General features: G+C 40.2%; 1 protein-coding gene across 1 annotated transcript in view; it reads left to right on the forward strand.

The window, feature by feature from the left end:
* The window catches only part of kcnq1.2 (potassium voltage-gated channel, KQT-like subfamily, member 1.2), a 409,546-nt gene that overhangs the window by 94,572 nt on the left and 298,958 nt on the right, over nucleotides 1–16,016 (forward strand). The window contains 3 exon segments of the mRNA XM_063059641.1: nucleotides 3,788–3,898; nucleotides 5,246–5,341; nucleotides 13,807–13,935. Of these exon segments, the coding sequence (XP_062915711.1) occupies nucleotides 3,788–3,898; nucleotides 5,246–5,341; nucleotides 13,807–13,935 (336 nt within the window).

Genomic DNA, 16,016 nt, shown 5'->3' on the forward strand with positions numbered 1-16,016 from the left:
CGCACTTCAGAAAGTTTGGTCGTCTGGCTGTAGTTCTACTCCCTGAGTATTGGCAGAGACTGAAGACTGCAGCACCAGTCGTGTGGACCAACAAGGTATGGACAAGGGAAGCACTGGGGCACCTACAGGGCTGCTTTGATTCAGTGGATACTGTGGCATACTGTATTCAGTATGCCACAGTTGTTACTGACTTCATTAAAACCTGTGTGGATGAGTGCGTGCCTACGAAAACTTGCTGTACATTCCCAAAACAAAAGCTGTGGATGAACCAGGAGGTACATCATCTGCTTAGGGCTAGATATGTGGCATTTAAGTCTAGTGACCAAGGTCTGTACAAGATATGGCTGGCAGAAGGCTATTTCAAGAGCTAAGAAATAATTCCAAGCGAGGTTGGAGGTGACATCAGATGCACAACGACCCTGGGAGGGTTAGCAAGACATTACTTCCTACAAAGCAAAATCCAGTAACTTGAATGGCAGCGATGCTTTACTACCAGATGAGTTCAGTGCCTTCTATGCCGTTTTGAAAGGGAGAATATAATTATAGCTGTGAAGATCCCTATTGCACCTGGTTACCCTGTGATCTCTGTCTTGGAGGCCGATGTTAGGCTGTCTTTAAAGAGGGTGAACCCCCGCAAGATGTAAGGCCCCAACGGAGTAGCTGGTAAGGCTCTGATAATGCATGCCAACCAACCGGCGGGAGTATTCAAGGTCATTTTCAACCTCTCACTGCTACGGGCGGAAGTTCCCACTTGCTTCAAAAAGGCAATAATTAAACCAGTCCCTAAGAAGAGTATTGTGATCTGCCTTAATGGCTATCACCCAGTAGCACTCACATCTATGGTGATGAAATGCTTTGAGAGGTTGGTCATGGCTAGAATTAACTCCTGCCTCAGCTAGGACCTGGAAAAAATTTACCTATCACCACAATAGGTCTACGGCAGATGCAATCTCAATGGCCCTTCACACGGCCTTGGATCACCTGGAAAATGCAAACACCTATGTCAGGATGCTGTTCATTGACTATAATTAACACCATCATTCCCACAATCCTGATCGATAAGTTACAGAACCTGAGCCTCTGTACCTCTCTCTTCAGTTGTTTCTTCGACATCCTAACTGTAAACCACAATCTATGCAGATTGGTGATAATATCCCCTCCTCGCCAACAATCAACACTAGGTGTGTGCTTAGCCCACTGCTCCACTCTCTCTATACCCATGACTGTGTGGCTAAGCGCAGCTCAAATACCATCTATATATTTGCTGATGACACAACCATTATTGATAGAATATCAGATAGAAGTGAGAGGGTAAACAGGAGCAAGATAACCAGCTAGTTGAGTTGTGTCACAGCAACAACCTTGCACTCAATGTCAGTAAGACGTAAGAGCTGATTGTGGACTTCAGGAAGAGTAAGACGATGGAACATGAACCAATCCTCACAGAGGGATCAGAAGTAGAGAGAGTGGCAACTTCAAGTTCCTGGGTGTCAAGATCTTTCAGGATCTAACCTGGTCCCGATGTACTGATGCAGCTATAAAGAAGGCAAGCCAGCGGTTATATTTTATTAGCAGTTTGAACAGATTTGGTTTATCAATTAAAATTCTTGAAAACCTATAGATGTACTGTGGAGAGCACTCTGACAGGCTGCATCATTGTCTGGTACAGGGTAGCTACTGCATAGGACCGAAAGAAGCTACAGAAAGTTGTAAAATTAGTCAGCTCCATCTTGGATACCAGCCTTCGTAATACCCAAGACATCTTAAAGGAGTGGTGCATCGGAAAGGTGACGTCCATTATTCAGGACCCCCATCACCCAGCACATGCCCTCTTCTCATTTTTACCATTAGGAAGGAAATACAGAAGCCTGAAGACACACACTCAATGATTCAGGAACAGCTTCCTCCTGCCGTTCGATTCCTAAATGGACATTGAACCCATAAAGACTACCTCACTTATTAAAAATATCTATTATTTCAGTTTTACACTATTTTAATCTATTCAATATACGTATATATACTTACTGTAATTGATCTATTTATTTATTCTTTCTATATTGTGTATTGCATTGAACTGTTGCTGCTTCAAGTTAATAAATTTGACAACACATGCCGATGATAATAAACCTGGTTCTGATTCTGATATTGTGAAGTTGTGAGATCAGCACCAACTCCTGTCGCACTCTGCTGACTACTGACTAGCATCCAGAGAAACACCCATTTATCCCAACTCTCTGTCTTCTATTGGTTAACCAATTCTCTATCCTTGCTGATACAGTACATCTAACTCCATGTATCCTTATCTAATGGGTAAGTTTTTTACGTGGCATCTTATCTAACGTCTCTTGAAAATCCACGTTTACAACCTCCACCTGTTCCCCTCCATCCACTGCACTCATTATTTCCTTAAAGAACTCCAGTAAATCTGTCAAACAGAACCTGTTCTTCATGAATCCATGCTGTGCCTGCCTGACGGAACCACTTCTATCCAGGTGTCTCACTATTTCTTCCTTCATGACAGCTTCTCCCAACTACAGATGTTTAGGTAACTGGCCTATAGTTACTGCCCTTTTGCCTACATTTTTTTTAAGAACAGTGGTGTGACTTTTGCTGTCTTCTAATCTGCTGGTATCTACCAGAGTTTGGAAAATTATCATAAATGCATCCACTATAATTTCTGCCATTTCTTTCAATCAAGACCCGGGGAGTAAACTGCCTCGCCATTGGACACATTAATGGACAGCCTTCTGTCTCAGCACTCTTTACCTGTACAATTCCAAATCCCTTGATTTCTCTAAAATTCGAAAATTTATTGGTCTCAGTTTTGAATGAAATCTGTGACCAAATCTCAGCAGCACTCTGGAATAGAGAACTCCAAAGATTCACAGCTCTTTAACCAAAGACATCTCTTGTTTTTCTTTTTCAAGATTTACCAGGATGCTGCCTGGGTTAGAGAACATGCCTTATGAGGAAAGGTTGAGGGAGCCAGGGCTTTTTACTTTTAAGTGACTTGATAGTGATTACAATGTTAGAAAAGGTGTAGACAGAGTGGGTGCTGGATGGCATAACTGTATATTTTTCACTTGCCACTCACTTGGCTTGTTCTTTGAATCCTCTTTTCATCATCACCACCACTTGCATTCCCACTTACTTGAAGCTAAATCGTTGAGACATAATATTTGTTACAGTTTGCTACTGTTTTGAAAAAAATCTGATATACCCCTAATGAAAAATATGTGGATGTTGCTGTTTTTTGTTGTTGTGGAACTTCTGAGCTCTTGGGCTCGCCCTGAGTTATGGTCTCTATTGTTTAGGTGCCCTGTTAAAGACGACATTGAGTGCCTGAATGGAACTGATTGTCTAATCTTGCATGCCATCTCACAGTTGGAAAAATGTTTTTTTATATATGAAAATCGCATGGCAAATTATCTTTGGTTAGGGATAAACTTAATTAGAAGTATTCATCCTTATTTACGTTTCCTATGTAATTTACAATGCAATGCCTATACACTTGCCTTTCATGTGTTCTATCATACTAAGGCATGTAAAGCAGCTTGTGTTTTACATATGCTAAATGGTGAAACATTTTATACAAAATATTTTCTCTGTGAACAATATCCAGAGCTTTTGAAATTCAATTATTCCCTCTTCATGTATTCAACAATATCCAGAAGTCAAGGAAGTCCTCGGAAACAATGACAAACCCTTAGTTATTCATTTAAATAATACTAATTAAAGACATACTGCAAGCTGCAATGTATGATTACAATGACCTTTTCATTTTTAGGTAACAGTGACAACAATTGGATATGGCGACAAAGTTCCACAGACATGGATTGGAAAAACAATAGCTTCCTGTTTCTCCGTTTTTGCAATATCTTTCTTTGCACTTCCAGCAGTAAGTACATTATTTACCTCTTGCAGTTTAAAAGTTGCCTTTTGGCCTTTTATTGTCAGAGATCAGCCAGGTTATACATGAGGTGAATATGTTAAAAAGCCTTTGTTGCATGATCAAAACTGGTTTGTACTGATACTTGATAGGTGGTGTAAATATTATTTTGGAAGAGTAAGGTCTTTCAATGGACTTGAGGAGGTACCTAGTTGGAAATGTAAATAGTTGGAATAAGTCCAAACAATGAAGAAGCATTTTGAAATATCATTTTAGTATGATTACTGCATAAACTTTAGTATATTTTTCAATTCATAAACTCTATTTATTCTAAGATACTAAGCTGAAAAAGTAATTTTTGTAAGGGAGATACTACCCTCAAAATGACTTTGCATTTATATGCTGCAAACTAACTTAAATTCTTCTGGCCCATTTAAGGCATAAAAGAAATTCTTCTGGCCCGCTTAAAGCATTAAATATTAATCAAATTTAATTGATTAACATGACATCATATAATTACTTTTCCTGACCACTCATGAAATGAAATGATTAACCTCTATCTCCAGGTGTTAACAAATCTAATTTTATACCACAGATGGCCTTTGGCATAGTGTATAGGTGATGATATGAAAGGCCTTGAACGTAGTTTTATAAAGGCAAGTCTACATTCCAATAACTTTGCAGTAATGCAGCTCATTCACTTCAATTCTATGACTCTATAACTAGTCAATAGCAGTGACCATTCTTCACATGAGATTCCTCCAGCTATCTAGCACATCAACAAAGAATATATTGGTTCTGGAGATAGTCCAAAGCGATTCAATGGGTTAATTCTTGGGAGGAGAGGCCTGTTCTATCATGAGTAGCTGAGTGTTGGGCATTTTTAAAGACAGCAAGCTAAACTTATCTGGTTCTTTTACTTTGTCACTTTTAATGGTTCAGACATTTTTATAAATAGAATTTCACTTTTTCTTATTGGTTTTTTTTACTTTATTGTATCATTTACAAGCCAAATAAAGAATATCTGTGAAAAATGCTTATGTTGTCATTAAGAACATTTTAAGGGGATTACTTTCTGTTAATTGTATATGTAAATAATTTTAATCTCTGTATTTACATAAAACAGCCATTCATTTGTTTCCCTTGAAGCCCAGAAATTTGGCCTTGTTGATGAGAATTCTTTTCTTGTAAGATTTATAATGGAGCAGAAGAAAATATTGTAAGATTTTTTTCCCAAAAGTCTTCATTACTTATCCATTCTCAGAATGATGTTTTGCCATTTTTCAGTGTCATGCTTTATACAGTGTAATAAGGTAAATTTGTGTAAAGAGTTTTAATTAAACATTCCATTTTAAGGGTATACTGGGATCTGGATTTGCTCTTAAAGTTCAGCAGAAACAACGTCAAAAACATTTCAGTCGGCAGATACCTGCTGCAGCCTCTCTCATTCAGGTATGATTCGTTAAGTATAATCAGAGAAATTAATTATCACAAGGATATTCAAATTATGCATTGTTCAAAATAGTTCAGTTTGGAATTTTATTTTTACTCGTAAGGGTGTCTTGAAACCCCATTGTCACCATTATCAAACAGCTGCCGTGGTAATATTATTTGATATGGGATTTGAATTGTGTGTATTGCATTGTTTGATTGGGTTCTTGTCTCTTGGGGGCAGCTGAGATTGCATTGTGAAACCTCTGGCTAAACTTCTGCAATTCTTATCTGTAGTAATTTTAGCGATGGAGAACTAATTTACATAGTGGATGTCCTGGGTTTCTGTGGCTTTGAGTTATGACAGATGAGTGGAACAACGTACAGTGGACAGACAAGAGAAAATCTGTAGATGCTGGAAATCTGAGCAACACACTTAAAATGCTCAAGGAACTCAACAGGCCAGGCAGCATCTATGGTAAAAAAGTGGAGTCAACGTTTCGGGCCGAAACCCTTTGGCAGGACTGGAGAAAAAAAGCTGAGGAGTAGATTTAAAAAGTAGGGTGAGGTGAAAGAGAAACACAAGGTGGTAGGTGAAACGTGAAGGGGGAGGGATGAAGTAAAGAGCTGGGAAGTAAATTGGTGAAAGAGACAGGAAGCCATGGAGGAAAGAAAAGGGGGGAGGAGCACCAGAGGGAGCTGATGGGCAGGTAGGGAGATAAGGTGAGAGAGGGAAAAGGGGATGGGAAATGGTGAAGGACGGGGGTGCGGAGGGGAGGGGCATTACCGGAAGTTTGAAAAATGGATGTTCATGCCATCAGATTGGAGGCTACCCAAATGGAATACAAGGTATTGTTCCTCCAACCTGAGTGTGGCCTCATCGCAACAGTAGAGGTCTCCTCAAACAGGACACCTCCTCTTACTTACCCTTCGAAAAGGATCTGCACCAATCCTAACCTCACCATCAAACCCTCGGATAAGGGAGGTGCTGTAGTAGTTTGGCGTTCTGACCTCCACCCTGCTGAGGCCCAGCGACAACTCTCAGACACCTCCTCTTACTTACCCCTCAAACAGGACCCCACTAAGGAACACAAGAACATTGGCTCCCTCACCATCACCAATCTTATCGACTCTGGGGATCTCCCATCCACCGCCACAACCCTCACACCCCACACCTCCAGTTTCTACCTCCTACCCAAGATCCACAAACCCGCTTGTCCAGGTAGACCCATTGTTTCTGCTTGTTCTTGCCCCACTGCACTCATATCGGCTTACCTTGACTCCGTTTACCCCCTGATTCAGTCACTTCCTACCTACATTCATGCCACCTCACACGCTCTTGATCAAGGATTTCAGGTTCCCTGGTCCCCACCATCTTATTTTTACTATGGATGTCCAGTCCCTATACACCTCCATCCCCCACCAGGAATTCCTCAAAGCTCTCCATTTTTTTTCTGGACACCAGACCTAACCACTTCCCTCCACCACCACCTTTCTCCACCTAGCGGAACATGTCCTCGCTCTCTGTAATTTCTCCTTCCACTTCCTTCAAACAAAAGGGGTAGCCATGGGCACTTGCATGGGTCCCTGTTTGTCAGCTATGTGGAACAGTCTATGTTCCAAGCCTACACTGGTGAACATCCCGCACTTTTCCTTTGCCACATCAACGACTGCATTGGCGCTGCTTCCTGCACCCATGCTGAACTTGTCGACTTTATCCACTTTGCCTTCAACTTCCACCCTGTCCTCAAATTTACCTGGTCCATTTATAACACTTCACATTCCTTTCTTGATCTCACTGTCTCTATCTCTGGAGACAGCTTATCCACTGATGTCTATTATAAACTCACGGACTCTCACAGCTACCTGGACTATACCTATTCGCACCCTGTTACTTGTAAAAATGCCATCCCTTTCTTTCAATTCCTCCATCTCTGCCACACCTGCTGTCAGTGTGAAGCTTTTCATTCTAGAATGAAGGAGATGTCCTTCTTTTTCAAAGAAAGGAACTTCCCTTTGTCCACTATCAATGCTGCCCTCAACTGCATCTCTTCCATTTTATTTATGTCTGCTCTCATCCCATCCTCCTACCACCCTACCAGGGATAGGGTTCCTTTTGTCCTCACCTACCACTCCACCAGCTTCCGCATCCAGCACATAATTCTCTGAAACTTCCGCCATCTCCAACAGGATCCCACCACCAAGCACATCTTTCCCTCCCACATTTGATTCAGGAAATGCAGGGATTCGCCTATGGGACGAGACCGAGTCATTAAGAGACTGATTGAACCATAGGTGGCTATTGGCATAGTGTATAGGTGATGATATGAAAGGCCTTGAGCTTGTTGTAGTTTTCTAAAGGCAAATCTACATTCCAATAAATTTGCAGTAATGCAGCTCATTCACTTCAATTCTATGACTCTATAACTAGTCAATAGCAGTGACCATTCTTCACATGAGGCTCCTCCAGCAGTATTTACTATGTTTCACCTATCTAGCACATGTAAAAAAAAGAATATACCTGTATTGGTTTTGGAGAGGGCTGGTTGTCCAAATGTTTTCTTCAGCATGTTGATCCAGTGAACTGTCTTTCGGAAGAATGGGAATTCTTCTAAAGTTCACTGGAATTCAGAAGAATGAGAAATTATGTTATGGGAAGATATAAAGTCATGGAAGGGATAGATAAGATAGAAGTAGGAAAGCTGTTTCCATTGGTGGGTGAGACTAGAACTAGGTTGACATATCCTCAAGATATGGTGATTAGATTTAGGATGGAGGTGAGGAGGAATAGCTTTTTCCAGAGAGCATTGGAGTTGTGGAATTTTCTACCCAGAGAAGCCGTAGAGGCTACCTCATTAAATATATGTAAGTCAAAGTTAGATAGATTTTTTTCATCACAAAAGGAATTCAGGGTTATGGGCAAAAGCTGGTAAGTGGAGCTGAGTCCATGGCCGGATCAGTCATGATTTCACTGAACGGGGGAGCAGGCTCGATGGGCCACATGGCCCACTCTTGCTCCTATTTCTTATTTTCTTATGTTGTTATGTATAAGTTACAAATAGCAAGCTGCTTAGGTACAGAAAATACCATGAAGATACCATTCTGCTGCAGACTTCAGTGCTGTCTTTCTTACATTGACAATACTAGGCTGTTGATATGATGCTATTTCAAGATGCATCGGGCAGTTCTATACTAACACATTTTATAGCAACTTGTTCTTGAGATGCTTGCACTTGTTGATACAGCATGATAGAGCGTTTAATGCTAAAGTTATGGCTATAATGCTAGAGCAGCATTCTACTTTGTAAAACCTTACTTCAAAATTTAATGTCAATATCAGAAAATAACATACATTCTTTGGTGCCAATGTTGTATTAACTTGTTATGCTTAATTCAATATTGAACCTTAATGGTTGTTGCCACAATGTAACTGCATCATTAATTTTTGCAAGTGGCAGTATGTGTTGACATCCCATTGAAAAACACTGAATGATATGAAATTTCTGGATATGCACACTGCCACAACAAGCCATGTAATTGTTGTTCTAAATATTCTTCTTGCAGATTGGTAAGAACCAATTACTGCTAGTCAGTCTCTCTGGCACTTAAAATGAAGTATTGCAATTTTCAGAGTTCTTTCCTTCAGGTTTTTCTTAAAGGGAAACAAGAAGATAGAAAGAAACTAATTCTTTGAACGTATCTTTTAATCAGAATCAGAATCCAGAATGAGATTTAATGTCACTGACATATGTCTTGAAACTTATTTCGTGGTAGCAGTACAGTGCACTACATAAAAATGCTATAAATTACAATAAGAAATATAGAGAACAAAAACTAGTGAGGTAGTATTCATGGTATTAGTTCATTGTCCTTTTCAGAAATCTGATGGCAGAGGGTAGAGGTTGTCCTGAAATGCTGAGTGGGTGTATTCCTTTCTTAAATCCGATTTTTCTCATTCTATTTCCATTTCTCTATCTGACTTAACACAGGTTCATAAATATAATTAATACTTACATTCTTGCATGTTGGTGAACTCATAACAATTTTTCCTTGTTCACTCAAAATCCAAACTCCATGAACAGGGATCTGAAATAATTTCACAATTGTTGTTTTCAGTGCCATGTGAGCAGGGAGGTGTTAGTTATGCCTGTAATCTGTTCATAGACTCTTCTCATTACCAGGCTTTTGGATTATGTCTGCAATTTCAAATAAAACTACTGGAAAAGGTTCATTGTTTGTATTTACTATGAAGATCCCACTTTCACTTACAACACAGAAGTTCCTGTTCAATGATGCTCCACCTGGAAATTGTCAATCAATCTTGTCGTTATACTTAAGAAGGATTGCCTGTCCTCATTGCTTTACTGCCATTTCGAGTAGCATATCTGGGATCTAACATCACTAGTATTATTGTGAGTATATGGTGAATTGTGAGCAGTTTTGGGCCCCTTATCTAAGAAAGAATGTGTTGGCATTGGAAAGGGTCCAAAGGAGGTTTACAAGAATGATCCTGGGAGTGAAAGGATTAACATATGAGAAGCGTTTGTTGGTTCTGGACCTGTACTTGCTGAAGTTTAGAAGAATCGGGGGATCTCAGTGAAACCTATTGAATATTGGAAGGTCTAGATAGAGTGGAAGTAGAGAGGATGTTTCCTATAGTGGGGGAGTTTAGGATCAGGGGCACAGCCTTGGAATAGAAGGAAGTCTCTTTAGAATAGAGATGATGAGGAATTTCTTTAGCTGAAGGGTGGTTAATCTCGGAATTCATTGACACAGATGGCAGTGGAGGCCATGTCATTGGGTATATTTAAAGCAGAGGTTGATAGGTTCTTGATTAATAAGGGCATCAAAGGTTATGGGGGGAGGGCATGAAAATGGGGTTGAGAAGGACAATAAATCAGCTGTGATGGAATGGCAGACAAGACTGAATGGGCCGAATGATCTAATTTTGCTCCTAGGTCTTATGGTCCTATTATGATATATTATTAGAATAAATAATCTGCCAAGCAAAACTTGCTTCTAAGTACATCTCCAGGAGAAAACCTTATGATTTGTACATAATTGTGCTTGTTCTTTGTGAAAGTATAAAGATATTCTGCTTCTTTTGCCAATCATCCGTATTGTAACTTATTACTAACCTTAAGTCCCAGGTCACACAATGTGGGTTGATCATGCAGTATTGTACTTAGGGGGAGCGAGGGAAGGCTGTGGAGTCAATTGAAGGCAAATTAGAGATCAGATCATATTAATGGGTCATGTACTAATCCGAGTGACAGTGGTCAGGATGGAGATTGGTGGGAGTGTCCAATCGGGGGCAATAGGAAAGCTGGGTGGATTGGGAAAAAATTTGGCTGGATGTGGAATGGAAGACTGATGAAGGAAGGGTGAGGCAGAAGGAATTTGATAAGGGGAGATCAAGAGGTAGATTGATGGGACTGGTTGGTGGAGATAAATTGATATGAGTAATAGACAAGAATCCAGCTACCTTTCTTACTGAATGCACTGGGTATCTGAATTAGCTAGGCATGAGTGTTGTGATAGTTCAGCCTTAGTGAGAATAACCTCTTCTGAGGAAGTATCCTGTTAAAATCCTGGTATAATATCCCAGGAGCCACCTTTCAGTGAAGGCAAACTTCAATAATTAAATTTATCACTGCCTTCAGTGTATAACCAAAACCTTTGACCACATCAGAAAAGAAGTAATTGAAGATCATCTATAGTTTTCCAGGCAGCAATGATTGTTACCCTATTTACTTCTAAGGAATGGACTATCTACTAGAGAAATATTACAAACACTATTTGCACAAGTCTTAACAGTGGGGCCCAAATTGCATTAGGTGTGCTGTAATGGGCAAGCACAATGTTTCAGAGTCAGACTCAAGTTTAATATCAATGCATAGGTCATGAAATATGTTGTTTTGTGGCAGCAGTACATTGTAATACATAATAAATAGCTACACATTACCATAAAACCATATAAAATAAATTAAGTTGGTAGTGCAAAAGAGCAAAAAAATAAAAAGAAAATAGTGAGTACTGTACATGAGTTCATTGTCCATTCAGAAATTTGATGGTGATGGGGAAGAAGCAGTTGCTAAAACATAGAGTGTATGTCTTCAGACTTCCACCCTACTTCGTTTGATGGTAGTAATGAGAAGAGGGCATGTCTTGGGTGATGAGGTACTTAATGATGGATACTACCTATTTGAGACAGCGCCTTTTGAAGATGTCCTTGTTGCTGCAGAAGCTAGTACCCATGATGGAGCTGTCTGAGTATGAAACTTTCTGCAGCTTTCTCTGATCCTGAGAAGTGGCTCCTCCATACTTGATTAGTGGCTTCTGCATACTCCATACTCCAACCAGTTGGCATGCTCTCCATGTTACATCTGTAGAAATTTGGAATAGTCTTTGGTGACATACCAAGTCTCCTCAAACTCCTCATGAAATGTAGTCGCCTTCGTGCCTTCTTTGTAATTGCATTTTTATGTTGGGCTCACGGTAGATCTTCAGAGATGTTGACACCCAGGAACATGAAACTGCTCATCCTTTCTACCGCCGATTTCTCAATAAGGACTGGTGGGTGTTCCTTTGACTTCCCCTTCCTGAAGTTCACAATCAATTCTTTGGTCTTACTGATGTTGTGTGTAAGGTTGTTTCAACAGGACTGAACCAGCTGATCTATCTCGCCAACAATAGATGTGCTTTTGGCAAATGTATTGACAAACTTAAATTTGAGCTGTGTGTAGCTACTCAGTTGTGGATGTAGAGAGAGTAGAGCCGGGGGCTGAGCACACTTCCTTGAGGTGTGCTAGTGTTGATTAGTTATTTCCAATCTTCACAAACTGTGGCCTTCTGATGGGGAAGTCAAGAACTCAGTTGCAGAGGGTAGTTGTGTAGATTGTTGATTAGTACTGAGGATCGGATGGTGTTGAACAGTGAGTCATAATCAATAAACAGAAAAAGTTCTGTCTGTCCCTGAGTAAGTGTAACATCTCCATCGAGTCATCAGAATTCCTGGCTTTTGTCACATAGATTGAATAGTAGATCTTTCTAGGAAAGCTAGGCCCAATTTCTTTTCTTCCACCAGTGGCACAGTGACAAAGCAAACAGCAGAAAGGATTTTGGTGCGTGTGCTTGCCTATGCACTCATAAGGCATTTTTGTACATCACAAAACCTTGGGTCTTGTGTGCTACAACATTTTGCTCCATGGGGAAGTTTCCCAAACACACAAACTGTACAAATGTTCGCACAAAACTGGCCTAATAGAGTTTTTAAGGACAGAAGAATTTCTCAGCTAACATTATTGGCGATGCATTACATGAAATGCAATGATTGCTTAAGTGCCAAAGAATTCAATTTGGTTCGGATCCTGCAACCCTTTTTATGGGTTGTAGGGGTGATTTTGCATTTCTTGGGCTAGTGAAGCCTAATGGTGACCATCCTTCTCCAGTTCAGACCACATCTGATGCCCCCCCCCCAACTTGGTGGCTCACCCTGGTCTCGAATACGTGACCGTTGTAGTTCTTTGGGAAACTCATGCACCCTGGCAGGTGATTTTGTCGATGAGGTCATTCGCCCAGGGGTGCCATGTTAACACCAACCTTTTACATCATTTAGCCTGCCAGCTGAAGAAGTGTGCCAGGGTGTGCCACTTGGAGGCAGGTGTGGGAGATTTAGCAGATGGATGAGGACCAGTGATGCCTGTCCACTCAACAAGGCAGGGTGCAGCTGCCAGACATCAAAGGTACTACCGCTATCCAGAGCCCCTACGCTTATGGTTGCATGGGCCAAAGAAAAGATATAAAAAACATACAGAGTACATAAAGTACTTTAAGTTGCTTCTATTACTGGAGGAAAATAATCTCACAAGTGATTTGTGTTCATTTGTATTACAGTTTGCTGTCACAACTTATCCATCCGGTTTCACATAAATATTGCAGTCAATGGTCATTATGTGAGTCAGCTTGATAAAATTGGAAAAGAGAGCTTCTTTCGTCTGTACTACTAAACTAGATAATAAATGATTTATACAGTACCTCAGCTGCATTTATTTGGATTTTGGCCATTAATCCTTGATGCCCTTGTGTAACAATGATCTATGCATTTAATCCAATAGCCGTGTCCTTTTACGGAAGGAAGATGGACATTTCTGTTGCTATTTTTCTATCAAGTTGCTTCCTGATTTTTACTCCTGAATGGCTGAACTATGATTTTTAGATTACGACCTTTAAAAGAATGCATCGGAATTCAGAATAATCAGATAAACCATCTCATTCTGATCACCTCCTCAACCTTTTATTCCAGCTAAATCGGTGTTAACTTGTGCTTAAAGTAGCAGTGCCCAAATATGTCCCCGTTATTTATTAAGGGACTGCTTTTCTGTCATGTTTGTTTTGAGACAGCTTTGCAATATTTATTGGTTACCACTTCACAACTATTTCATCACACAGTTATAATTTACAAACTAATATCTTCCCCTTTGTAGACCTTATGGAGATGTTATGCTGCAGAGAAGACCCACAGCTCTACTGCTACATGGAATATATATCTAATGCCTCCCGATCGTAGTTCCAAAATATCAGCAGCAGCAGCCAGTCCACAAATGAGAAAACAGGTAAAATTTGATACGTTTAAGGATTCATTGAGCAGTAAAAACCACATTACCTTTGAGCTAAAGTATAAATCTGTTGGTATTTTTAGAAAATAGATAATACTGGTCGTAATCTCTTACAGCAGTTAATTAAATTCTCATGGAGATAGAATAATCCATGAGGTAAGGTTGAAGGTCCATAAAACTCTGGTTAGACCACACTTTACTCCCTGTATACCCATGACTGTGTTGCCACCCACAGCTCTAATCTGCTAATTAAATTTGCCAACGACACTACATTGATTGGCCTTATCTCAAACAATAACGAGGTGGCCTGCAGGGGAGAAGTCATCTCTCTGACACAGAGGTGTCAAGAAAACAACCTCTCCCTCAATGTCGCAAAAACAAAGGAGCTGGTTGCGGATTGCAGGAGGAATGGATACAGGCTAACCCCTATTGACAGGGTTGAGAGGGTAAACAGCTTTAAATTCCTTGGCATCCACATCACCGAGGACCTCACGTGGTCTGTGTACACTAGCTGTGTGGTGAAAAAGGCACAACAGCACCTCTTTCACCTCAGATGGTTGAAGAAGTTTGGTGTGAGCCCCTAAATCCTAAGAACTTTCTACAAGGGCACAATTGAAAGCATCCTGACTGGCTGCATCACTGCCTGGTATGGGAACTGTACCTCCCTTAATCGCAGGATTCTGCAGAGAGTGGTGCAGACGGCCCAGCTCATCTGTAGTTGTGATCTTCGCATGATTCAGGACGTTTACAAAGACAGGTGTGTAAAAAGGGCCTGTTGGATCATTGGGGACCTGAATCACCCCAACCACAATCTATTTTAGCTGCTACCATCTGAGAAGCAGTACTGCAGCATAAAAGCCAGGACCAACAGGCTCTGGGACAGCTTCTTCCACCAGGCTATCAGACTGATTAACTCATGCTGATTGGAGTGTACTCTATATTACATTGACTGTTCTATTTATTATAAATTACTGTGATTATACAAACATTTGTACGTTGCACATTTAGACGGAGATGTAACGTAAAGATTTTTACTTCTCATGTATGTGAAGGGTATAAAATATGAAGTCAATTCAATTTGAAGAGTTGTGCCCTGTTCTGGTTGACTGATTGTAAGAGGGACGTGGAAGTTTTGGAGACGGTGCAAAGGAGGTTTACCAAGATGCTGCCTGGATTAGAGAACATGTCTAATAAGGAAAGGTTGAGCAAGCTAGGGCTTTTCTCTTTGGGATGAAGGATGATGAGAGACGACTTGATAGTGGTGTATATGATTATAAGCGGCATATAACAAAGGTGGACAGCTACCACCTTTTCAATAACTAATACTGGAGGACATGCTTTTAAGGTGAGCAGAAGGAAGTTTCAGGGAGATGTCAGAGATAGTTTTTGTACACAGAGAGTGGTGAGTGCCAGGAATGCACTGCCAGGGCTGGGGGTAGAGCTTGATATATTATGGACATGTAAAAGACTCTTGGATAGGGACATGGATGAAAATTAAAATGGAGGGTTATGAGGTATGTAGGTTAGATTGATTATGGAATAGATTAAAAGGTCAGCATAATACATGGGATGAAGGACCCATACTGTGCTGTACCATTCCATGTTCTGTGTCCACATCGGAATAGTTCAGGCTTCATGGTTTGATTTCATCCAGATTCGGTAGCTAATTGTATTCCATTGTGATGGAATGGGAGAGGAAAGTGTGGTCATAATGTTAGGCTAACCAGCTTCAATTTAAACTTTGTAGAGGAAAATAATCTGTTAAACAGTGTGAATTTACTGTTCCGTTAAATACACTTATGCATGCCAGGCATGCCAATTATTAGATCAACAGAAGGTCAATTTATGCTTAGTAGATTACAACAGCCATTGAAGTTTAGAATCCTTTTTCCAAAGTACTGGTATTACTATTTCAAATTCCACTGTTATAAAAAAATGCTCATACATTTTAACACTATGATAAAATAGCCTGAAAAATAATCTGATTGGCAAAAGTGAATCAATTTAGTAGCATCCAAGTGTTTATCAATTTGTGTGTGATTAATCTTTTAAAATGCAATTACAATTGTTTCGCTTTT

This window comes from Mobula hypostoma, chromosome 9 (assembly GCF_963921235.1).
Source record: "Mobula hypostoma chromosome 9, sMobHyp1.1, whole genome shotgun sequence".
Classification (NCBI taxonomy): domain Eukaryota; kingdom Metazoa; phylum Chordata; class Chondrichthyes; order Myliobatiformes; family Myliobatidae; genus Mobula; species Mobula hypostoma.